This window comes from Dermacentor silvarum, chromosome 5 (genome assembly GCF_013339745.2).
Source record: "Dermacentor silvarum isolate Dsil-2018 chromosome 5, BIME_Dsil_1.4, whole genome shotgun sequence".
NCBI classification, from domain to species: Eukaryota; Metazoa; Arthropoda; class Arachnida; order Ixodida; family Ixodidae; genus Dermacentor; species Dermacentor silvarum.
In genome coordinates, this window is record NC_051158.1 from 184,625,597 (window position 1) to 184,652,908 (window position 27,312).

Consider the following 27,312-nt stretch of genomic DNA (forward strand, 5'->3'; position numbering starts at 1 on the left):
ACGACGCGTGTCAGTGGTTGGTAGATATGCGGTGGTTACTCCATATGATCCCGACGCAACTGAACAGCTCAATCATGGAAAATTTGTTGGATCTGGTGCGGTGTAGGGTGCTTATAACCAAATGTCAAAGCAGAAGCGTGCCGATCGAGCAGCGCGGTACCTGCAGTGAACCGACGCGCGACAGTGATCACAGATGCCAGCGCAACTGATACAGCCCAAATGCTAGATTTTTATTTTTAGTATTTATTTATTTATACATACTGTCAATCCCAATAGGGTTTATAACAGGACTTGTTATAAAGATTTATTTGTTAACCTATTTTTTACGTTTGTTTACCTGGAATGGCTTTTCTTTCGAATGTCTGAATTTGGAACAAGCTTCGCTCACGATGTAGTTTAACGTAGATCGTGCGCGAAGTTTGTATTGAAAATATCGCGTATGGCAAGAATGGTTCGTGTGCGCTATCTCTAATGCAAAATAAGCCAATAATATTGCAGCGTTAGGGCCATCTCTGCTCTTTCTCTTGTTTCCCTTACACCGTCTCACTGTGCTATGTTCATAGTAATGTCGAGTCTTAACAATTGTCGAATAAATACATATGCATATGACTGTAAACCACTACTGACCGTGAGTGAAAAGCGCTTAGTGGTCAGCGAAGCGGGCACCGCACGCACGTAAATATTTCACTTGATCGACTGTGCAAATAATTTATTTTTTTCGTTACTGTTATTCTTGCAAGCATGATGCTATTGTCCGCGTACCCATGCGAATACCGTTTTTTACGTTGTTACTTGCGCGGGCTCATTTAGCGTGTTACAACGCCACGCACAGTTAGCGCATTACGGTTTCCGAACTGGCGCTAGGCCGCGCTGATGAGGTTTACACGTTCGTTTTTGCATTCTCTTGCTGCCAACGCACATGGAAAACGCTCAAAGATGGGTGAGTTCGATGCAGCACCACACTGTTGAAGTTAATTACCTTTATGGTCAGGGCTGCGCACGGTGCGTGTGAATGCAGGGACCATGTTTTGGTGGAAACGGGGTATGCATACAACTTCCATAGGACACGATTTTTCCAGATCGTTGCGAAGTGTATTTACCGACTAGTTCTGTCACAGAGTGCTCCAAGTTGTCTTATACCAGTGTCACACGGCCACTTTTGATAGCGATCGAGACTCAGAATGTTCGACCGCGATTGGCTCCCTTCCGCAGATTGAGCAAAGAAGCCAATCGCGACCAAGAAATTCGGCCCATATCGGGCTCGATCACGATCACAAGTGCGGCGTGTGACACCCGTATTAGGCACTGGAATTAAGTCGTGTTTGAAAGAATAACAAAAGTAGCATCTGTCACTACATACGAAAAATTATTGCATCGAAGAGCTGACAATTCTCGCAATCTATTGGGAAATGAACCGAAAAGAGTTTGCCAAATCCTCAGGTGATGCAGGAAACCGGCGAAGCGTGAACATACCACATCGCGGCAGTGGTCTCGCGGAGTGCTGTGTTGTGTACACACTTAGTCCCCAAAATCATTATTTTCCGCTTGCAGTTTGTGCACGCATAAACTGCACAGTGCTGGCCTGTAGCCTTTTGATGATATATATGCCATTATTTACGAGCGTAAGGCATTCGCGACAAAAATAAACGGAAACACCGAAGGAAAGCTACCGCTCCGCAATGCTAAACGGAAACATCGAAGGAAAGCTACCACTCCGCAATGCAAGCGCAAGGCAAGCTCACAGTCCAGACCGAACAGGCAACACTGACACATACCCTCCACGCCAGACCGTCGGAAGCGCCCTCGTGAAAACGTCTATATATAGACGTTTTCACGAGGGCGCTATATATAGAAAACATCTATATATAGACGTTTTCACAAGGGCGCTCCCGACGGTCTGGCGTGGAGAGTATGTGTCAGTGTTGCCTGTTCGGTCTGGACTGTGAGCTTGCCTTGCGCTTGCATTGCGGAGTGGTAGCTTTCCTTCGATGTTTCCGTTTATTTTTGTCACGAATGACTTACGCTCGTAAATAATGGCATATATACTCATCAAAAGGCTTCAGGCCAGCACTGTGCAGTTTATGGGTGCACAAACAACCTGCGGAAAATAACGATTTTGGGGACTAAGTGTGTCCACAACACAGCACTCCGCGAGACCACTGCCGCGATGTGGTATGTTCACGCTTCGCCGGTTTCCTGCATCACCTGAGGACTTGGCATTTCAGTCTAATGTGAACCAATCCACACATCAGTAAAATAACGCATTTTGGTAAACTCTTTTCGGCACATTTCCCAACAGGTTGCGAGAATTGTCAGCTCTTCGATGCAATATTTTCTCGTATTTAGTGGCAGAGGCTACATTTGTTATTCTTTCAAACACGACTTCATTCCAGTGCCTAATACGGGGATCACACGGCGCACTTTTGATCGTGATCGAGCCCGACATGGGTCGAATTTCTTGGTCGCGATTGGCTTCTTTGCTCAATCTGCGGAAGGAAGCCAATCGCGGTCGAACATTCCGATCCAGATCGGTCTCGATCGCTACCAAAAGTGGCCGTGTGACACCGGTATAAGACAAATTGGAGCACTCTGCGAGAGAACTAGTCGGTAAATACACTTCGCAACGGTCTGGAAAAATCGTGTCCTATGGAAGATGTATGCAGACCCTGTGTCCACCAAAACATTGTCCCTGCGTTCACACGCACCCTACGCGGCCCTGCCCATAAAGGTTATTATAACTTCAACAGTGTGGTGCTGCATCGAGCTCAGCCATCTTTGAGCGTTGTCTATGTGCTTGGGCAGCAAGAGAATGCAAAAAACGAACGTGTCAACCTCATCAGTGCGGCCTAGCGCCAGTGTTCCGGAACCGTAATGCGCTAACTGTGCCTGGCGTAGAAACGCGCTAAATGAGCCCGCGCAAGTAAGAACGTAAAAAAACGGTATTCGCATAGGTACGCGGACAATAGCGTCATCCTTGCAAGAATAACAGTAACGAAAAAAATAAATTCGCACAGTCGATCAAGTGAAATACTTACGTGCGTGCAGAGACTGCTTCGCTGACCACTAAGCGCTTTTCGCTCACGGTCAGTAGTGCATGTTTACAGTCATATGCATATGTATTTATTCGACAATTGTTAAGACTCGACATTACTTTATTATGAACATAGCACAGTGAGACGGTGTAAGGGAATTCACAAGCGAAAGAGCAGAGATGGCCCTAACGCTGCAATGTTAGTGGCTTATTTCGCTTCAGAGATAGTGCACACGAACAATTCTTGCCGTACGCGATATCTTCAATACAAACTTCGCGCACGATCTGCGTTAAGGTTCACTGTGAGCGAAGCTTGTTCCAAATTCAGACATTCGAAAGAAAAGCCATTTCAGGTAAACAAACGTAAGAAATAGGTAAACAAATATATTGTAAGCACTATTAACGTACTTCGTCCTTTTCATTTGTATATAGCCATCATCACCTTCCCTGTTCTTCTACTTCTTCGCGCATGAGCTGGGGCGTTTGCTTTTTGGAATAAAAAGCGCTTGACAGCTCGGTCGGTCTCGGTCTTATAAAGTGGTGGAGGTACGTCAAGACCCCGACGTCCTCTCGCGTTCCCGTCCTCCCTGGAGCTACGTTCCGGTCGCCGCCTGCGCCCGGTTACCCCTACTATGATGGACACTTCCAACCCCGGCTCTTCCGGCGCCTCTAACCCTACCGCACAAACGACTCCACCTGCGGTTCCCTCTTGGACTGTGACGTGCCCTCAACGCGATCCCCCTGTCTTTGCGGGACGCCGCGGTGATGACGTCGACGATTGGATCGACAACTACGACCGCGTGAGTTCTTGCAATAAGTGGACCGATACCCAGAAATTGAGGCACGTCGCATTCTACTTGGCCGGTGTTGCACAGACGTGGTATTTCAATCATGAATCCGACATCGCGGATTGGCCCACGTTTACCGCCAAGCTGCGGCAAGTCTTCGCTTCCTCGTCTAGCCGTGCAGAAGTCGCCAAGCAGAAGCTGGGCACGCGCCTCCAACTTCCGCAGGAGTCGTACACCTCATACATAGAGGATGTCTTGGCTCTGTGCCGCCGTGCGAACCCTAGCATGACGGAAGCCGAACGCATGCGACACATATTAAAAGGCATTGGGTCTGTCGCGTTCAACGCCTTAATCGTGCAAAATCCGGCTTCTGTCCAAGACATCACTGCCACGTGTCAGCGCCTGGACGAGATGCAGTCTCTTCGTCTTCAACATGACAGTAGCGATCCTCAGGTTCCCTATTCTTCAGATCTCCGTGCTCTCATCCGCACCATCATCCGCGAGGAGCTTCAAATATTAGACCTGAGGCGTTCACCTACTGCCTGTGCCCCAACCCCCACCTTCGACTTGCGCGAGGTCGTAAAGCAGGAGTTGACAGCGATGACTACGCCCACGACGCATCTTGCTCCGGTAGCGCGCCCCTCACCTACCTACACGCGGATGTTGCTTCGCTCCCCACCCCTACCGTGACCTCCGTGCCTCCTGACGTTACCTATGACCATTTGGCCTCGATGGGAACCAGAGCGCTTGCTGCGCCATCCTACCCTCAGTGGCGTCCACCTCGTCCGGTTTGTTTTTACTGTGGTATACGCGGTCATATATCTCGCTTCTGCCGCCGTCGCCAGCAGGATGAAAGACGAGGCTATGCTGAGCACGAGAGAGACCGCACTCATCGACCAGACTCCTACTATCCCGGTTCGTACTCGTTCCCTCAGCGGCGTTCACCGTCTCCTCCAGTTGCTCCCAATCTGCCTCATAGTTCCCGTTCGGCCAGACGTCGTTCTCCTTCGCCTTACCGGCGCTCTACCCATCGCCGCTTCGTCCCACTTCCCATCTTGCCGACCAGCACTCGGAAAACTAACTGTTGCAGTTTTTGGAGGGGAAACTGCTTCCTATCGGTATTCAACAATTCCTCCTGTTTGCCCGGCCAACATGCTTTATGTAACTGTTGAAGGTGTTCCCGCGTCTGCTCTCATCGATACCGGTGCCGCCGTTTCTGTTCTTCGTAGTGATCTGTGTTCACGGTTCCGGAAAGTGAAAAAGCCTTATCTTGGACCTATTTTGCGTGGTGCTAATAATGCATTCATACACCCCGGCGGACAGTGCACTGCTCGTGTTTTCATCGACGGCATTCGCCACCACATTGAGTTTATCGTGCTTCCAACGTGTATCCATGTATGTATGTATTGACAGTATGTATAAATAAATAAGTACAAAATACTAAAAATAAAAATCTAGCACCTGAGCTGTATCAGTTGCGCTGGCATCTGTGATCACTGTCGCGCGTCGGTTCGCTGCAGGTACCGCGCTGCTCGATCGCCACGCTTATGCTTTGACATTTCGTTATAAGCACCCTGCCCCGCACCAGATCCAATAAATTTTGCATGATTGAGCTGTTCTGTTGCGTCGGAAGCGTATGGAGTAACCACTGCATATCTACCAACCACTGACACGCGTCGTCGGGCCGCCGGCCCCTGGTTCTAAAACATTGCCCGACAGCTACGTACGCGCCTGCTTTCGCTAAATGAGGCAACCCTCAATCGCGAAACGTAATGGTGATCTGATTCAATCGACGATACGGTCACATGTGCCCAGCAATAACAATGAAATATACCGCTGATTAGCATGCCAGGTCTCGACGAAGCAGACGCGGCTGCCGCCGCTACCGACGAAGAAACACCACATCCACTGGCTGGGCTTGCTGTTGCCATGGCACACTACACTGAGCGCTCACGCGAGCACGTGGAACATGTAACATGTCCAGCGGCACAAGACAAGCGAAGCGGAAGAAAACAATCGAAATAATGCGCCGCGAAGATCACACAACCAAAGTCCGGCCGGCCTACTCTCGCAAGGCACACAGTCCAAAATGGCGACGACGCTAGACGTCGCCCGTGTCGGCCAATGGCGCTGCTCAAACGTCGGTTTGTGAAAAGGTCTATAGGGGCTTTAGTTCTCGCTCGCCTATCGCGACGCGCGCGCCCGCGCGGGAAGAGGGAAAGTATCCGGCGGGCGAGGAGGACACTCCCCTCGCGGAAAGGTAAAAAGATATAAAAGAGCGCGACGGAGAGACCCCCGGTCTCTCTGACCTCGCTTGACCTAACTGCCCGGACGGATTTTACCTGCTGGAAGCCGTGAGTGACCTCGTTTGCGTGACTACCACACGCGACGAGGCAAGCCTATTTTATTAGTTGTTATACAGAGCGGACTTCCCTCTGCAAGTGTGTTTTATTGCTGACAGCAATAAACGTTGTTGAGTTGACTCGCTTGTTGCCTTATTCGCCCGAACCCTGCGTAGCTGCGATTACACGCGCTACGGGTTAAGGAAGATCCCCACAGAACGTAACAGCGAGGTTCTGCTGTAACACTATACGACGCTACGACATCGTGACGCTCGCTCTTCGTTTCCGATGCCTCGCGCTTGTGCGAAACGACACGCGTCCACGCATCCGGTACCTGGTGTGACATTCCGAGGATGAGTGCTTCGACAAAAACGGAAAACGGGTGCGCGTTACAACTGAGGGCGCGTTAGAATAGAGTAAATACGGTAAACGTTTATTTTTCGAATTTTCGTGCCGAACCTGCATATAACGAAATCCTCTTTATAACGAAGTTTTTCGGGAATTTGTCAATTTCGTTATATCCAGGTTTAACTGTATATGAAGGAACGCATTTAAACAACAGCAACAAGAAACATTCCCACATGCTGGCATTGAGCAAGAAACATTGTTTGAAACACTGTAAAACACTGGACTTGGACTTGTCAAAATATGCGGCCAAGCGCATTCCGGGCACTCTTCGAAGATTGGCACAGCAAATTTAGTGGAATCGGATGCAATGAATGATGCTGTGAATTTAGTGGATCACAGGTGGAATGGAGGCAAAAGATGTAAAACAACAATGCTGCCCATGAAGTATCCATAGACACTTAAAATATCATCCAGACTTAGTCCTTGCAGGAGCCGACTGCCAAGTTTTGGAAGGAGAAAGATGCTTGTGGGTTGCAAGAAAACCGGACTAGAGGAGCAACTGGGAAGTGCTTGTCTTCTCAACTGCTCCTTGAAACTGTGAGCACTGGGAGAATAACAAAGCCTGAAGAATGTGGGCCGGCTGGATCTATTATCTGCTTCCTTTCATGCTGTCAGCCATTCCAGCTCTGCATTAGTTTTATTTTCCCTTCAAGGTGATATTCTTTTTTAATCAACCCAAGTGGTGTATGTGTGTGTCACCTAAATCGCCTGTCCCCCCTGCCACAGAAATGAATGAAATAAACTCACTGCTGTTGTTGCGTTGTTTGTCACTTGATTTCTTGGCTGGTCCCTGGCCAATTCTCTGGCTCAGCCGTCTTGCCAGCTCACGCATCTGCCTAATTTTCTCTTCACTCAGGAGCTCAGCGTCATTACCTGGTGAGTCTGAAGCACATGGCAAACCACCAGATGGGCTCACACAACCGTCTACTTTCATGCCACTTTCACCAGCAGTGTCCTTCACAGTGTCAACAGCCATTGCATGCTGCTCGCTGCCACTACTGCTGGCATGCAAGTTGAGCGTGCTTTCACATCCTCCCTTCCTCGGAGAGTCCAACGTCCTCTTCTTCCGCTTGAGCCGGATGTCTGAGCCAGTGCCAGCAAAGATGGCACTCGTCTCAGTGCGCTTCTTTTTGCCATCATCAGCAAGTGTGAAAAGCTCGTGCAGGTCATTGGTCTTGAAAAAGCGTCGCTGCTTCGGGTCCTTCAGCACACGGTTTGTCAGGAACTGCTTAAAGATTTGCCTGCAAAAAATGGCATCGGGTGAATGCCACACAAAAACACCACAGGTGTTGCAGGAGAGCAGTTAGCAATCAGCTAAAAAACAGTGTACAGTGTAGACCACTTATAACGTAATTCGCCAGAGTCGCGAACATCTGCACTATAAGCGGTACCCCACTATAACCAAAACAACGATTTTCAAGTCCTGCACGTATGCAAAACACGTAGACTAAGCAGCCACGCGTATCCGAGAATCAAAGCGTGCGACTGGGAGTTTTGCATCCGATTAAATTTATGAATGTTGAAAGGTTAATGTCCAAGTACCCACAATCTTTGCATGAAACAGACAAACTAATAATTAAAACGACTTTGCAGTGCTGAATTAAGGTGACTTTGCGGTGCTGAAGGCATGCGCCCGACGCACGCACCGAGTCTGGACGAATTAATTCTCATTCACTGCACCAATTGCATTCGAAACCGCGGTCGATATCTATCCAATCATCGAGGGTGACTACGCAGTTTTTAGGCACGCGGCCGACGTGCGTACCGAGTAAAAACTAAACTACTGTTCGCCGCAACCGTCGCAGAGAAAACCGCGGCTGCTATCGACGCGATCGTGGAAGACGACTACGCAGTTACGAAAGTCCGTGGCCAATGCGGTGTTATGCGCGGCGGTACTCGGAAGAATGCAGGCTTTAAAGACACAAATAGGCTTGAAGCGTTCCAGCGTTGCTGTCATTTACATATGATTTCAACTGATGCCTGTGGCAATGCGGACTACGCCGCTTCGTTTTGGTTGGACGCTAGCACTGTTCTTGCTCTTTTGCGTCGCACATTGCGTCTCACCGAGCTCCGAAAGTAGTCCGAATTACCCGATGTGCAGCCAAATAAGTCCGTATTAATGAGAGTTTCATTGCATTGAATAATACATACGCGGGCCGGGACTAGAGGACGAGTCCGAATTAACTGTTTTCCAAATTAATGAGGGTCGAATTAACGAGGTTTTACTGTAGCTCTAAACTAAATTTGCAGAACACTGCTCAAATTGACAGTGTTGCTCGCACGATACCTGCACTTCACGACATGCATCGCGACGGGTGCACAGAAACTGAAGCCACATTCAGTGCAAAAAGCACCGCTGATAAGCAGCCGAGCAAAAGGGTTCTCCATTGCCTAGACAACCTATGTGTGCATTTTATTCCGGTCACTTGCTCCGCTTCTCATGCTCCTCCTCCGCATCGCCCTCGTTGATCACCTCTCCCATCGGTGGGCGCACCTTGTTGAGAAGCGTGTTCGCTGGCGCCCTTGTCAGCGAGATTTTCCTGCGGAAGCCACATTATAACCGGTATTTCGTCTCATGTGGCTGCACTGTAAGCAGTATGCGTATACGTGGAGTGAAGTGGGAGGGTAAACGGGAGACGGAAAAGGCCGCATTGTAGCCAGTTCTGCACTATAAACGGTTACGTTATAAGTGGTCTATACTGTATTAGGATGGAAGGCTTTTAAGTTGTAAAGTAGAAGAGAATGACTGACTTGATCAAAGGCAAAACTAATAAACATGCAATATGTTATTGACATGGAATCAAGAGAGAGGGTAATTCACAAAAGCCAGCAACTGAGCTTCCGACGAAAAGAGCTTGCGGAAACCATGCTGCAATAGTGTCAAGAAATTATTGTTTTTTAGCAAAGTAACAAGGTGAGAATAAATGATATGATACATTATTTCACATGGTACGGACATGAGAAAAATGAGGCAATAGTTATTTGGATCAGAAGATAACGTCGAAAAGAATCATTTTCGTTATCAGTTGTCGGGACGGGAACCATAATGGAGTGATTACATAATAATATAATTACACATAATTACACATAATATAATGTAAGATTATTCCAAAGTGTTTTCAAGAAATTTCGAATTATTGCTATTCCTTCCCCACAAAGATTTAATTTTCATTTTGCTGACGATCGACTAAATTTGCTGTGCCAATCTGCGAAGAGTGCCCGGAATGCGCTCGGCCGCATATTTTGACAAGTCCAAGTCCAATGCAGAATCACAAAAAACCTTGTGAAAGTGATAGTAGTATCTCTAAACATAATCCCACAAGAATACTGCCTTGTGTGCTAGGTGCAAGTGGCGATGACGTGCCGCTTCCATTACGAAATCTCATTTTAAATCTGCACGTCTCTTTCTTCTTTTTTTTTTGGCAGGGATTGGCTTCTGTCCTTGTTGGTGCGACATGTTTGATATAGTGTTTATAGCGCTAATACTCTTTTCCACGGACACAGGAAGGGACACACTTAAGCTTGTGTGTGTCCCTTCCTGTGTCCGTGGGAAAAGAGTATTTGCGCTCTAAACACTATAACAAATGTGTCATCTTTTTTATTGCAAACATGGCAACATGTTATAGTATACATTAGGGGTGTGCGAATATCACAATTTGCTAATATGAATTCAATGGTAATATTTAGCTTCAAATGTAAAATAATATTATGCAGATGGATTTATTAGCAAGTTGGGTTAATTCGTTATGTAGGAACATTGCAATTACATTGTAAATGTTAAAAAAAACTAGACTAGTAAACCGTTATACTAAAGCATTTTGTATTTGGCTCATGTTAACTTGCAAAAATTAGTAATTCCCACTAGCCTGTGCCTTATTATACCGCACCAAAGGCCCGTAAACTCGGAGGAATTTTGACCCTGCGCCAGTCGTCACCCATCACACTTGCTGTCATGCAATAAGCTCAGAATTGGGGATGCACCCTCGCTGTCTGCAAAGCCGCGCCCCTTGCTACTGAGAGGCTGGCTTTCCCGCAAAGTACATACATTGAGTGGCTAAGTGTCCTTTACAGGCGAAATTTTACTAGCAGCACGAAATCAAAACAAAATTCAGCACAACATTCCCGCAATACTTTTAGATTATAGGAACAATTGCTACAAACCGTGTTTGCCTCCGCACAGCCAGGAATATAGTTGATTTGATTCGAATATTCGAACAATTTGGTATGTCTATATTTTTAATCTAATATGAATATTAAATATATATATATATATATATACATATTGTGACGTCACAGTAAGAGCAGACCTTTATTCAGTCCGAGAGACGACATGGCGAAGAAAGGCAGCGTCCACAACCGGCATGAACAGCCTTCGGCACAGTCCATGCTAATGATGTGCCCGCACGCACGATCGCGGGATCGAATCCCGGCCGCGGCGGCTGCATTTCGATAGAGGCAAAATGCAAAGACGCCCGTGTGCTTGTGTTGTAGTGCACGTTAAAGAACCCCAGGTGGTTGAAATTATTCCGGAGCCCTCCACTACGGCGTGCCTCATAATCAGAACTGGTTTTGGCACGTAAAACCCTAGAAAAGAAGAAGAAGAAGCACGTGCGATGAAGATGAAGGACACACGCATGATGACGATAATGTACAAATGATGAAGTGCACAATAAATGCCCACACTAATTTCCCTTGCGCGAAAGTGGCCATCCTGGCCGCTGCCTAAAGGTACGGGGAACACCGCGTGAAGGGCTTCATACGAGAAACGTGGACCACTTCGGTAGAGTGGCAACGGCGGTCAGTTGAGGAAACAACAGGGGTCACTCGATAATTAACTGGAGAAGTCATTTCCAGGTCCGTGTAGGGGCCAATAAACTGAAACTTCTCGCACAACCCAGGAGTGCGAACTGGTGTCCAGAGCAGCACTTCATCGCCAGGCTGGTAGAATTCTACGCGATGATATGAGTCATAATGATTACTGCGGTCCAGTTGTCTGGCTGCAGTGTTGACACGGGCACGCTGGCGACAATGGACGAGGTGGGAAACATATTGTCACAGTGCGTAAGGTGGAAAGAAGAGGACATGGTTGGTGCCCTGGGAGACGACAAAGAAGATTCTGGGTTTTCGCTTCTCTGCGCAGCCATTAAAACCCATCTGTAAAACCAGTACGTTTCTTCCTTCCCGTAACATTATTGGTGGACGTGCGGGGTACTAACTTGCGCAAGACGGAGCTCCGCAGCGGACGTATCCTGGCTGCCATGTCATCCGAAGGGGAGTCTTCAACCGCGGCCCCGTCGACGCCACCGACGGTCATCCTAACCCAGCCCCGCGACCCTGGCATGTTTTCTGGGATTGACAATGTTGACGTCGATGACTGGTTGGCAAATTACGAACGGGTCTGCGCCAGCAACAGGTGGGATAACACGCTTATGCTGGCCAACGTAATATACTACCTCAAAAAAACGGCACGAGTCTGGTTCGAGACACATGAAGAAGAGATTACCAGTTGGGAGCAATGCAAACAGAAGCTTCGTGATTTGTTCGGCAAGCCCATCGGCCGCCAACGTGCTGCTCAGAAGGACCTTGGGACCCGTGCACAGACGTCCACTGAATCTTACGTGGCGTACATCCAGGACGTCTTGGCTCTTTGCCGCAAGGTGGATAAAAACATGACAGAGGCAGACAAGGTCAGTCACGTTTTAAAAGGCATAGCGGATGACGCGTTTAACCTTCTCGTGTATAAGAACATCACAACAGTCAATGAGATCATAAACGAATGTCGCCGCTTTGAAGAAGCGAAAAGCCGCCGCATAGTTCAGCAGTTCACGCGTCTACCCAACACCGCTGCTTCATCGACGTGTGAAGACCTTTGTCTTCCGCGTGAGCCCACTCCCTCCGAGAACGTCGTACGTATAGTCCAGCGAGAAATTGAAGCAGCGTCTCCTGCCACACAAGTGACGCAGTGCTTTGACGATTCCCGGCCGCTCGTGTCCCTCATTCAATCGGTCGTTCGCCAAGAACTTTCCAATGTGGGTCTGCAATCCATCTGCTCCGCCAACCGTCCTGACTTCGCTTCGTCTGCTGCCTCTGCCACTGTTTACCGGAACCAGAGCGGTCCTTACCCGAGCTATCGCAACCCGGCCGAATGGCGCACACATGATGATCGACCCATCTGCTTCTATTGTGGACGTGTGGGCCACATCTCTCGCCATTGCCGAAGTTCCTGGCCAGCCCTCTCTTGACCAAACTTTCCCGCCTACCGCCGCTCCCCACTGAATCCTCGCCCGCCTGTGCCCCCCACCGAGTTCGAAGATGCACCTGACAACGTCCGAGTCACTGCGACTAACCGCTCATCATCGCCGCACAGTAGCCGCTCCCGTTCACCTGAACTGCGTCGTTCCCCATCCCCTGCTTACCGTCGCTGCTCTCCGACGGGAAACTGACTGGGGCAGCTCCGGGAGGTGACGCTGCTCTAGCACCCCGGCCTGAAATTCCTCTGTTGACCCTGCCTACTGATCGGAACCTTTTGGACGTGGATGTGGATGGTTTGCCTGTTACAGCACTCATCGACACTGGAGCGCAAGTTTCCATCATGAGTGCTGACCTTCGAACGCGCCTGAAGAAAGTCCTTACTCCTGCTCCGACTCGACTGCTACAGGTCGCCGACGGTGGAACTCCGGCTGTGCTCGGAATGTGTGCTGCACGTGTCAGTGTCGCCGGACGCCACACGTCCGTTTTGTTTAGTGTGCTCGAACGCTGCCCCCACGATGTGATCCTCGGCCTCGACTTTTTGACCACCCATTCTGCTCTGATTGACTGTTCAGCCGGTGTTGTCCAACTCGACCTACCCCTTTCCATTGACCTTCCTGCTCAAGCCCCAACTCAGTTTTGTTCTGCGGATTTTATTCGTCTTCTTCGCCAAGCAGCAACCTGCATCACCGTTTTCGCCTCTCCACCTGTTCCAGACGGAGACTATGTCCTCACTCCCGCGACTTCAGTCCTGCTTTCCCACAATGTCTCCTTCCCACACACCGTCATTTCTGTAGCGGCCAATCAGACCTGTCTTCCCATCCTCAATTTCGGCCAGTGCCCTCAGGTACTTCCTCGAGGGATGTCACTTGCCACGTTGTCACCGTCCCGCGAGTGCTATATTTCAGCACTATCTGTTGCGACACCTTCGACCAGTGCTCGTTCTGCGCCTTCTGCGTCTGCCCCGGCCGACGACATTGCTAAGATGATTGCGCCGGACCTCGACCCCCAATCCGCCGCAGAGCTCCATGACCTCCTCGAGTCCTTCGCCGACATTTTCGACCTGAACGATCGCTCTTTGGGTCAAACTACGGTTGTGAAGCATCGTATAAATACCGGCGATGCGGCACCTGTTCGCCGACGCCCATACCGGGTGTCGCCCTCTGAGCGACAAGTTATCCAGAGCGAAGTTGACAAAATGCTTGCCAAAGGGATTATTGAACACTCTTCCAGTCCGTGGGCTTCCCCTGTTGTGCTCGTCAAAAAGAAGGACAACAGCTGGCGATTCTGCGTGGACTATCGTCATCTAAACCAGATCACCAAGAAAGATGTATACCCGCTTCCACGGATCGACGATGCTCTGGACTGTCTTCACGGTGCCACTTATTTTTCGTCAATAGACCTTCGCTCCGGATATTGGCAAATTGCCGTGGATGAAATGGACCGTGAGAAGACCGCATTCGTTACACCTGACGGCCTCTATCAGTTTAGGGTAATGCCTTTCGGCTTGTGCAGTGCCCCGGCGACCTTTGAACGTATGATGGACATGCTCTTGCGTGGATTGAAATGGTCCATCTGCTTGTGTTACTTGGATGACGACATCGTATTCTCTCCAACTTTTGCGGCCCATCTTGAACGACTTTCATCTGTGCTTTCCGTTTTTCGCGCCGCTGGCCTGCAGTTCAACTCGTCCAAGTGCCACTTCGGTCACCGTCAACTAACCATGCTCGGACATCTCGTCGATTCGTCAGGAAATTCGCCCCGATCCCGCTAAAGTTCGTGCAGTGCAGAATTTAACCTGTACCGACCTCTGCCAAAGATGTTCGCAGCTTTATCGGTCTTTGTTCTTACTTCAACCGGTTTGTGCAAAATTTCGCGCATATTGCTCGTCCCCTGACTGACCTCCTCAAGAAAGACGTTCCTTTCTGCTGGGGTTCTGAACAAGCGACTTCTTTCTCGCGCCTCATCACGCTACTCACCACACCACCTGTTCTCGCCCATTTTGACGCTTCTGCTCCGACAGAAATTCGCACTGACGCCAGTGGATACGGCATCGGCGCAATTTTAGCCCAACGCCAACGTGGGCACAACCGCGTTATCGCCTACGCCAGCCGCCTCCTCTCCCCGTCTGAGCGCAATTATTCTATTACTGAGCTTATTATCGCCTACGACCGAATTCGCCCTCGTTTGGGCTGTGGGCAAGTTCCGACCTTACATATATGGTCGACCATTTACAGTTATAACCGATCACCACGCCCTTTGTTGGCTTTCTTCCCTCAAGGATCCCACCGGACGCCTCGGTCGCTGGGCCCTACGCCTTCAAGAATACACATACACTGTAGTCTACAAGTCGGGTCATTTACATCAGGACGCCGACTGCCTGTCTCGTCACCCCGTCGATGCACCGAACGATTTAGTGGATGCCACACCGATCTGCGTTCTCTCGCTTTCCGCCTTGAAAGACATAGGGGCTGAACAGCGACGCGATGAATCGTTACGGCAGCTTATCGAACGCCTGCTCTCTGACCCGTCTGACCCATCCCTTCACATGTTCGTACTACAAAACGACACCCTGTATCGCCGCAACATGCACCCAGACGGGCCCGAGCTGCTAATCGTCATTCCGTCTCATCTTCAGCAGACTGTACTCCAGCAACTGCACGACGTTCCCACTGCTGGACACCTTGGCGTCTCTCGGACCTATGACCGAATTCGGCGACGATTTTTCTGGCCCCGTCTCAACCGCTCCGTCCGTCGCTATGTCGCCGCGTGTGAGTCGTGTCAACGCCGAAAACGCCCAGCTGTACATCCCGCTGGTCTGCTGCAGCCTCTGGATATACCGACCGACCCTTTTTTTCGCGTTGGCGTTGATCTTCTCGGACCATTCCCTATATCAAACGACGGAAATAAGTGGATTGCCGTCACTACGGACTATACCACCCGCTATGCCATTACAAGAGCCCTTCCCACCAGTTGCGCTACAGACGTCGCTGACTTCTTGCTTCACGACGTTATCTTACACCACGGCGCACCTCGTCAACTTCTCACCGATCGCGGGCGATACTTTCTTGCCAAAGTCATCGACGACTTACTTCGATCCTGTGCTACTAAACACAAGCTTACTACAGCCTACCATCCTCAAACTAACGGTCTTACTGAACGCCTGAACCGGAGAATAACTGACATGCTCGCGATGTATGTTTCCTCTGATGATCGCGACTGGGACACTGCTTTACCATTTGTCACGTTTGCGTACAATTCCTCGCGCCACGACACAGCTGGTTATTCGCCCTTTTACCTTCTATATGGCCGTGAACCGACCTTGCCTTTCGAGACTCTTCTTTCGACCACACTCGACTCGCCGACGGAGTACGCTCGTGATGTCATAACCACAGCGACCCAGGCACGCCAGATTGCCCGTCTTCGTCTCTCTGCTTCACAGACACGTCAGAAGTGCCGTTACGATCAGCGCCACCGCGATGTCGAATACGAACCAGGTGCTCTTGTGCTAGTTTGGTCTCCATCCCGACGTGTCGGTCTTTCGGAGAAACTCCTTTCGCGATACTACGGCCCTTATCGCATCCTCCGTCAGGTGACGCCTGTCACATATGAAGTGTCTCCACTGGATGCTACCGTGCCTTCACCTCTATCTGACGTCGTCCACGTCAGCCGCCTCAAACCGTTCCTTTCTGGAACCAGTGAGTCGCACCAGTAAGGTGCTTCTTCTGACGGGGGTAATGTCACAGTGCGTAAGGTGGAAAGAAGAGGACATGGTTGGTGCCCTGGGAGACGACAAAGAAGATTCTGGGTTTTCGCTTCTCTGCGCAGCCATTAAAACCCATCTGTAAAACCAGTACGTTTCTTTCTTCCCGTAACATTATTCTTCGCAGAAAGATCGAGGCGGACTGACAGGGGCAGAGAAGAAAGAAACATCGAGAAAGGAACTGAGTGAACAGCCAAAAACAAGGTAGAATGGCGAGAAACCGGTTGTGCGTTGAACGACGGTGTTATACGCGAAGGTGACGAATGGCAAAATTGTATCCCAGTTTCTGTGATCTGGTTGAATATAGGCGGCTATCATGTCAGAGAGCGTACGATGAAACCGCTCAGTCAGACCGTTGGTCTCGGGATGATAACTTGATGTAGTCTTGTGAGTGGTGCCAGAGGCTTTGAGCACTTCGCCTACCAGTTGGGAAAGGAATGTCTTTCTGCGGTCGCTCAGAAGGACACGAGGGGCGCCATGGCGCAGGATTATGGATTAAAGAATGAAAGCAGCGACTTCGGAAGCCGATGTTGAAATTACACAAGCTGTTTCGGCATAGCGCGTCAGGTGGTCGACGGCTGTCACTATCCATCGACTACCGGCGGGACTCATGGGAAGTGGCCCATAGAGATCGATGCCAACAACCTCAAATGGTTCCGCAGAACATGAGGCTGGTAGTAGTTGCCCGGCAGGAGCTGATGTTGGACGTTTTTGACGCTGACAAATGGCGCAGGAAGCAACGTATCTCGCCACACAGGTAGACAAGCCAGGCCAGTAGAAGCGACTTCTTATGCGGTCGTAAGTTTTCTGGATGCCAAGGTGGCCAGCAGTCAAATCGTCATGAAAGGCCTGAAGGACACATGCACGAAGGCAACAAGGTAGCACGGGCAACTAGCGTCGTCCATCAGGATGGTGGATATGGCAGTACAGCATGGAGTTTTCCAGCTTAAACTGTATCAACTGTCGACGAAGCCAGGCGTTAGGCGGGCATGAAGCTCCATGAAGGTGGTCTATAATACGGCGACAGTACGAGTCGGCGAGTTGTTAAGACGAAAATGATTTTTCGTCTCAGAAATAATGCGAACATTATATTTTAGCCTATTTCACTGCCACCTTAGCTATTGTTGCGAGTCGTGGGGCCAAACGTACATAACATACCTTACTCTGTTATTCTGATTATAAAAACGAGGTGTTCGTAGATTACTTTCTCCTCGGTGCATCATCCCTCTAATCCTCTATTTCAGAGGCTGCGTATACTGCCGTTTACTAACAAACGGAACTACAAGATTTCCTGCTTAGTAAATAAAATTATAAACACAAACACACCTCTGCCGCGTACCATTTTCATGTTTCCGTCGTTAAACACACGGCATGTACGCGACGGTAATCTTAATCTTCCTTTATGTTCGAATGTGTACGGCGAAAGATTAATTTAATTCTCTAGTGTTAAGCTATGGAACAATTTGGCTCTTGAAATAAAACTCACAAGAAATTTTGACATTACATGCAAATGCCACTTCTTATCTTACCAAGCATGTTCTTGAGATTTTTATATTTAAAAAAATCATGTGTATGTTAATTTGTTCTTTTTTTTTTGTTCATATTTAGTGCAGTTCTATGATTATATATAGTATTTACCGCTAATGTATGATACTTTCGCTATTTTGTTTGTATAAGACTGCTAATTATTGCAAGACATTTTTTTGTGCTGGACCCATCACTAGCCGCTTTAGGATAATGAGCTGGCTCCACAGGTCTCCAATCCTTTTAGATATGGGACCACATATCTTTGTATGCATTTTTCATATTATTGTGTAATAAAAGTTTGATTTGATTTGATAAACTTTGACTTCATTTGATTCATGGTCGTGCGAAGTGAGATGATCAAGAGCGGCTAAGGACAAAACCGCCGTAGAAGAGATGTCAGTGAGTGCGTCACTGGAGGTAGTGGCGGAACCATTGATAAGTGCTGCTGTAGGAAGCGGGCAGCAAGAAAGAGCGTCTGCGTCTTGGTGCTTCTTACCAGACTTGTAGATGATTGCAAAGTCATATTCTTGCAGACGAAGAATCCAGTGACCAAGACGCCCTGACAAGTTCTTGAGTGTGGAAAGCCAGCATAAGGCGTGATGATCCGTAACGATGGTAAAATGGCGGCCGTGGAGATAAGGGAGAAATTTCTGGATGGACCAAACGACAGCGAGGCACTCTTGCTCGGTGATGGTATAGTTGTTCTTGGCAGGTGTGAGCACGCGGCTGGCATATGCAACGACTCTCTCACGTGAAGAGTTGTCTCGCTGGAGGAGCACAGCACCGATTCCATGGCCGCTAGCATCCGTGTGCAAGAGTGTGGGTGTAGTCTCATCAAAATGACACTAGACAGGTTCAGATGTGAGGGCACCCTTTAGCTGGGTCAAAGGCAGATTCACATTCAGGTGACCACATGAAGGGAGCACCAGAACGAAGTGGTGTAAAGGTGCAGTTATACAGTCGAACCTGGGTATATCGAACTCGCGGAAAAACGTTTATTAGTTCGATATATGGCATAATTCAATTTAGGCCCGCTATAGGATTTGATGACACAAATCACATATCAATAAGTACTTTATTAATATGGTGGCTTACTTGCGTGCCCTACTTTGGAAGAAAATAGTCCTGGATTTTCTTCTGTTTCAACGACTTCGCTGCCTAAGACAGCACACACGCCTCCCCGTTGTCCAACGTGTCAGAGCAGCTGAGGCCGCAACCTTCGTACACAGCAGTGCGCACACGTCGGGCGCCATGGGCACCTGGCCTTTTGTCCGACTTGGCCCTGATGTCTGCCTTGTTCTTCATGATAGTACTCAAGGTGCTCCTTGGAATCTTGTACGTGGCGGCAACGTCGGACTTCCTCTCACCGCGCTCGACTCGATTTACGATTTCGAGTTTCGCGGCGAACGGCAAATTCTGTCTCTTTGCACAAGCCATGACGACAGCGCGCCAAGAAAGTTCACAGAGTGCCAACAGGCAACACCACCAGCACGGCCCACGTTGAATGAGGACTCGAGGAAAAGAGGCAGCAGCAGGCACACAAGCATAAAGAAAGAAAATATGGCGCTCACGTGTACCGCCTCCGCGCCTCGGAGAAAGCACGACGGCCTCTGATTGGCTGTAAGCGCTGCGAGCAGGCCAGGATCATTTTTTGTAGGGGGGTGTTCGCCCGTGCACAGCCGGGTCTAAACCACTTTTTCTAATCTAGGGTGGCGCCGGCAGTTTTCCCCGCCACCGCGAGGGAAAGCCAACTTGCTGGGGCACTTTTGAGGCACATGGAGTTTGATATATCGGTTGTCGTTGCTATTTTCGTTCGATGTACTATGTACAACTTTTGCTATATATTCTCAATGTAAATTTACCGTGTTTAGAAATTGTGCTATATACAGGATAATTTGATATAAACGGGTTCGATATAGTCGGGCTCGACTGTAGAGGCGAAATCGCGAATAAATCGGCAAAAATAGGAAGCGATGCAGAGGGGGAAAGTGCGTAGGTACTTGCGTCTTTTCTGGACGAGGAAAGTGAAGCAGCGCCGAAATAAGTCGAATACCATCCTTGCTTACAATATGACCTAAGACCTTGATCATCTTGGTTGCGGAATGACACTTTTTGGTGTTGAGCTGAAGACCAGCGTTGGCTAGGCATGTGAGAACCTCGTCGAGACGTTACACGTGCTGTGCAAATGTCAACGCGAAAATAACTATATCATCCAGATAGCACAAGCAGGTCTTCCCTTTCAGGCCTCGTAGAGCAGTGCCAATCATGCGCTCAAAAGTTGCGGGAGCATTGCAGAAGCCGGAGGGCATGACGCTGAACTCGTAAAGACCATCTGGGGTTGCAAACGCTGTTTTTTCTTTGTCGGCTTCGTGCATCGGAATTTGCCAGTAACCTGAATGCAGATCAAGACTGGAGAAGTACTCGGCACCCTCAGCATCGAATGCATCGTCAATGCGAGGCATGGGGTACACATCCTTGCACGTGATCTTGTTGAGCGCTCGGTAATCTACACAGAAACGCACGGAGCCATCTTTTTTTTCAGACCAAAACAATGGTATATGACCAAGGGCTAGCAGAGGGGCGAATTATCTCACGTTGCAGCATGTCGGCGACGTTTTGCTCAATAATTTTGCGCTCAGCTAGAGACACGCGATACGGCTGGCGACGCACAATGAATCTGCTGTCTGTCTGAATCCGATGCGCTGTGAGGGTCGTCTGTCCCAATGTCGAAGAATGGGCGTCAAATGAACCTTCATGCTTCTTAAACAAGGCAAGAAGCTGTTGCGTCTGCGAAGGGGTCAAGTCAGAGCTGATTACAGCAGCAAGAGCGGAGGTAGAGGCAGAATGTCCAGCAGGAGGGATTTCAGAGGGAGCAGCCTTGAGGGGAACAACAGAGAGAGGCTCTGAATCAGCAACGCAAGCCAAAGTGGTGCCTTTAGGAAGCAGAATTTTCTCAGGTGTTGTGTTCCTTGCTGCAAGAAGCGCAGAACCACTATCAAATCTAACTAGGCCTGAAACAATGGCTATCCCTTTTGTGAGCCAACGCACACAACCTAACACTAACACATCGCCATGGTAGATGACTTCAGACGTGATGGTCAGAATTTGCTGACAGCCTGGAGGTAGCGGTAGCTCGGTATCTTTTGGAGCGAGTAGACGAAGTGGCTGGTACAATTCATCGCCGAGCGAATAGTCGGTGTCGGTCATATGTATGACACCTTGCCCACAACATATAGCTGCAGAAGCACAGGCAAGGAAATCCTATCCTAAAATGAGCTGGTGGGAGCAGGGCGACAGCACAGAAAATTGTACGTAGTGGACGATGCTATCGATGAATACATGCACTGTACAAAACACGGAAAAGCAGATTGTGTTCCCATGAGCTGCAACCCGAACGAAGCTCCAGGGAGTAGGCCAGGGGTGTAGAGGATGGGGAACCAAGAGGCACCTCCACCACTTGTGACGTCACATTAAGGGCGGACCTTTATTGAGCCCAAGAGACGACACGGCAAAGGGCGGCGGCCAAAACCGGCATGAACAGCCTTCGGCACAGTCCACGCTGATGATGCGCCCGCACGCGCGATGAAGATGAAGGGCCCCTTCATCCCAGACAATGAATTGTCTAAATAAAGCATTACCAAAAAATATATATATATATATTAGATTCAGGTGCACTTTTCTTATGCCAGTGAAACTTAGGTGAGACTTTGATTCAGATGTGCATTAGAGTCTTGTAAATGCGATATTACGGGGAAGCTGCTGCACGGGCAGCTACTGCTCTCGATCACGCATGCCTTGGCCTTCTCTTGTTTACGTGGGATCTCACCAGGGGTGGGACTGCCGAAAGGCATTTCTGAGCAATTTTTGGAGCAAGTAAAATTGCATTTTGGAGCAGTTTGGAGCAGACAAGATAGCATTTTGGAGCCACTTGGAGCAGAGTAAATTTCATTTTGGAGCAGGCCAATCTGAATTTTGCTGGAATAATGGAATGGAGCACACATGCCGAAGCCGTTCTAGCGCAGTGCAGCACAATTTCAGTCAATATCTGTGTTTGGAGCAGTAATCTGCGTTTGTATCAAAATAGTGCAATTGGTCCCACCCCTGTCTATCGAATGGATACAATCGCAGCTAGTTTGGCGATGGTGCCGAAAGCTTGTGTTTTCCGGGAACGTAGAAACTGGTAAAAAAGAAATGTAACTGTCATTTCTCATGTTCTCAATCATGAATGTTGGCGCCATGAAATCGTACGTATCGAGATTCTAATGTACTTGAAGCTTGATTTATGCTAGTAGAGTGGAATATCTTCGATCTGAACCTGCTTAATTCGAACTGACGCTGTGGTCATGTAAAAACTATGTGTATTTCAATACGCGAAAATTCCTGGCAATTCAAACATATCGCATCGCCGACTGTGCTCACACCAGCAGGCCAACTCTGGCAGCGCGGTCGCACTGTTCCGTCTCCCACTGCAAGTACCGTATTTTGCCACATATAACCCACGCCAGAAGATGAAGAAATTTATTTATTTATTTATTTATTTTATTTATTTTGTAATGAAGAAGAGTAACCTGTGCCTCAGCAGCATCGCCACCGGCATGAGCTCGTGGTTGCTGTCCTTGGCCGAACGCTTGTGACTGCTACCCGTTCGCCTGCATCCGTTGCTATTAAACCTCTTAGCAAGTGGTGGAGGTGCTCCCTTTCGTCACGTATGCGTACAATACTGCGGCCCAAGCAACTACTGGATTTTCCCCGTACTTTCTCCTATATGGCCGAGAACCATCTAATACGTTCGATACTATTCTTTCATATAAACCTGATGCGTCCGAAAGTACTCCGCTGTCTGAAGCTGCTCGACATGCTGAGGAATGCCGCCAGCTTGCCCGCTCTTTTTCCACCGAGGACCAGTGGCAGCAGCAATCCCATCAACCAGCCGACCGTTCTGCACCTACATTTTCCCCTGGCTCTCTGGTCTGGCTTCGGGTACCCGCTACCACACCCGGCCACTCTGCAAAACTTGTCGCGAAATACCTCGGACCCTACCGCGTTCTGGAGCAAACGTCATCCGTCAATTACCTCGTGGAGCCCCTCAAGCCACCGACAGACCTGCGCAATCGCGGCCGCGAACTTGTCCACGTCTGTCGCATTAAGCCGTACTACGACCCACTAGTAGTGTCTTCGCCTTAAGCCGCCAGGATGGCGCCTTTTTCGGCGGAGGGCGATTGTAATGAAGAAGAGTAACCTGTGCCTCAGCAGCATCGCCACCGGCATGAGCTCGTGGTTGCTGTCCTTGGCTGAACGCTTGTGACTGCTACCCGTTCGCCTGCATCCGTTGCTATTAAACCTCTTAGCAATTTATTTATTGATACTGCAATCCCGGTATCGGGGTTATAGCAAGGTGGGAAAGAAGAATTAAGCAGTTTCACAAAAACTGGCAAAAAGTAAACAAAAGTAATAAGGGAGCAGTTTGAAGCTCTGCAGCCAGCATCAGGAATGCAACATTTGAACAAGATATCAAACAGTAAAAATATAATACACGATAGCGCAGTAAAGTGATGAAATGCAGTAACACACACTAAGTAATAAGTTCTGCGAATAACGTCAGTGAAGGTTGCAACACTTCATTGTTAGTGAGGTTATTCCAATCGGTAATCGTTTGTGGAAGAAATGTGTATTTAAAACAGTTATTGCGGGTGCGAAAAGGAGTTAAAGATAGCTGATGTCGTTGTCGGGTCGCATACCCAAACGAAAAATGAATTAAATGGGTGAGTTCAGTTCTGTAATGTCCTTTAATTAATTGGTACATAAATTTAAGTCTTGCAGAACGATTTCACTCATTTATTGTCGGCAGACCAGCTTTAATTAAAAGATGTGTTACCGATGTACGTCGGTAATTATTATATATGTATCGAGCAGCCCTATTTTGAACCCTCTCTACTTTGTTTATGTTAGTCGTAGTGAATGGGTCCCAAATGACAGCAGCATAATCTAAGGTAGGCAAAACAATACATTTATAAGCAAGGAGGCAATAAAAGCAGGGGTGCGGGTTATAAGCATATTTTGCCTTGCGTCGTCCCAGCAGTGACAAGGTTGCTTAGAAATGTGGCTTCACGGCAACATGCGCTGTGCTCCTATGAGGCCACACTTCCAAAACTCATCACTCGTGTGCCAGCTCGGTACACATGCGCCGCCCCACGCAGCGCAGCATGCAATGAGCTCAGGACTCGACTGCACTTGAAACATGCACTGCTTTACAACCACATTACTGCCGCAGTTCTTCCTCATGTTGCGAGACAAGCAAATGACCAGCTGCTTTGCTTCAGTCTAGGGATAGAGCTTCAGAAGGGAAGACCCCATGGCATCAAAGTTTAATTTTCCCCACAGGATTCCCCTATATGACCATATTAACTGCATCACCCTGAGGCAATGCTGCCTCGATATTTCATTAACCCTGTTGTCACACCATTCCATTTCTCTACCATTCGAACTAATGATCTTAAAGCTTGCATCAATACTGCCCGCTAATCTCATTGTTATGCTGTCACTCAGCATCAGTGGAAGTGAAAACGCTCGTTCTCAGTGCGCACTAAAGAAACCCAGGCGTTCCATCACTCTCTCACCGAGAGAGCTGTGTTGGCCCTAAATTAGGCACGAGAAGAAGCTTAGTAAACCAGCAAAAATGAAATCACAAGGGGCGCCTCCCACACTAGCTCAGTTCTATCAGTAAAAATGGAGTATACTGAAATCTATAAAAGGTGCCAAAAACCTAGCATCTCACCTTCGACGGTCCCCGCGTGCGCCCGTCACCGTGCCGACGCCGCCCGCTCTCCGAAGTTTCGTTTTCAGTCGTTATCGGGAAGGGAGCATTGGCAAACGTGGGCAGTTTCGTGGCCCTCACTCGCTACGTGCTTGCGTGCAACGATATTTCATGACTCGTACCGTTCGTACGTCGTGCTATGGTGTACGAGTACTTAAATAATAAGTCCTTCCTTTAATTCGAACAAATTTTAGGGCCCCTTCGAGTTCGAATTATCGTGATTCGACTGTAGTCAAAAGGCAGATATAAGGATAAGATGTGAGACCAGGCTAGTTGGAATTCCATACTGATACACAAAAACAGACAGGAAACACAAAAACAAGTGCTGACTTCCAACTGGCGGTTGTTACAAAGAAACATGAAAGAAACCTCGCGCACGTAATCACACCCACACATACTTGTGCAAGTAATCAAGACTGTCACACGTCCGCAAGAAAAAACCAACAAGGCCTAAGGCGCCTCCCCGTGTGCAAATAATCTAAGTAAGCAGATTCTTTATCTATCAACACTATGGAAGGTTTACTGATACAGTTGCTTTTTCTAATAGCCTCAGCTTCAGTTATAATTCTTGTATTCTCATGTGGGTGTCTAGCCAGTATAGGTGTCTTGTCAAAAAGTGGAGAACATGCGTGTTCAGAGCAATGTATTGCAAGAAAACCCTCTCTTCCTTTTTGTAATTTCTGGTTATCTTCCTGCAATCTCACATTTAAGCATCTGCCTGTCTGTCCCACATATTCAAAGCTGGAACGCTGGAGCACTCCAAGCTGGAACATGCGCTCTGGCCAGTAGCGTACCCAGGATCTCCGCCAGGGGGGGGGGGGGTTGACAGTTTGCCAATACCATCTAAATAGCGCTAATTTCAATTTCTTCACGGGAAATTGTAAAAAAATGCGCGTTTTGTGAGTGTGCAGACGATTGCGCGTTTTACATCTTAGTTGCAGTACTCAAATGCGCAAGGAAAGAAAAGGGGTTAAACAAAAGAGGGGGGTTAGGTCAGCCTCAGGGGGGGGTTACAACCCCCGAAACCCCCCCCCCCCCCCCCCGTCGGTGCGCCACTGGCTCTGGCACATGTTTGCAGGGCCTATGCATTGCGTTCACAGAAAATCTGCTACCGTTCTAATTTGCACACTCCAAGTTAGTCAAGAGCATGTCCAGCTGCAGAACCAAACAGATCGTACGCACACAAAGCTGAATGTAGTGTTCAGGCACAGGCTAAAGCTAAGTGGCTATTCAGAAGGCATTTAGAGTGTGGTGCATGGTTTGTTGAACAAACTCAAGGCACTGAAAGGAAATGAAACAAAGCAGAAACATCCTGACAATTTCGATAAGAGAAGTGTCACAGTAATTCCTTATATGCATGAGTTGTCACATAATCTAAAAAAGATAGTAATTAAGGCGGGATGTGCTCCTAACAAAATGCAGAACCTAAGTAGAAAGGTTAATGAAGAAAAAAGAGTGACCAAACATGCGAGAAAAACCACACAATCTAGTTTGTTGACTGCCACAGCAAAGTTGTATACTCGATCGTGCTGCTCTATAGCCGATGTTACAAGGGCCAGACAGGTCGTTGTACAGTTAAACCTGCTTATAACGAACCTCCATATAACTAATTTATGGATATAACGAAGTTTTTCGATTCCCCGCCGTTACTCCATAGAAGCACATGTATTTGAGACCTCTACGTAACGAAGTGGCAGTGGGAGACCCCCTCGATATAACGAATTTCCCCCTCCGACCACCAAGAGATTTCGCCCCAAATTTTGTCATTTTTGCGCGAGCAGCAACCGGAAGCACCATCTCCGCCGCGATGGAATGCGAAGCGAGCGCACGTGTGCGTGCGTGCGTGCGTGTGCGAGACGGCCCTGCATCCCTCGACCCGGCGATCTTGCCGCCGCGGGCGTGACCTTTCTCCCTCCCTTCATTCAAATCTCATCCTGCCGCTTGCTCCAGCTGGCCTAGCCCTCCAAGCCGGCACTCTCTCCTTTTCCAGCTGATGTTGTCGACGCGCTGGTACACGCTGTGGCACATCAGACTCGATGAGCGCGGACACGCACTGTCAAACGCTGGCGGCGTGTGGAAGCGCCGCTGGAGAAGCGAGCGAAGTGACCTTCGTGCTGTTGTCTATCGCTTCAATGCAAATTGAGCGCCGAGAACACACAGCACGCAGAAAGCTACGAGCCGCCGACACACCTACACTGCTAGACTCTGCCCCAACGCAGATGGCTTTCAAGATACGGCCTGCACGACCGCGCACCGCCCCGCTATCCCTCCCCCCTAGCTCCCTCGCCGGTGCCTCGAGTGCAACGGAAGAAGGCGCGCTTCCTCCCTGCTTTTCTTGCGCGCGCGAGATTTAGACGCGGTCGTCGGCTCCCCTCGAACGTTGTCACTCG

General features: G+C 48.9%; 1 protein-coding gene across 1 annotated transcript in view; it reads right to left on the reverse strand.

Annotated features, from left to right (window-relative positions):
• LOC119454634 (DNA excision repair protein ERCC-6) overlaps positions 1–27,312 on the reverse strand; it is a 339,000-nt gene that overhangs the window by 32,216 nt on the left and 279,472 nt on the right. The window contains exon 14 of the mRNA XM_049668141.1: positions 7,317–7,864. Within this exon, the coding sequence (XP_049524098.1) occupies positions 7,317–7,864 (548 nt within the window). The remainder of the gene's footprint in view (positions 1–7,316; positions 7,865–27,312) is intronic.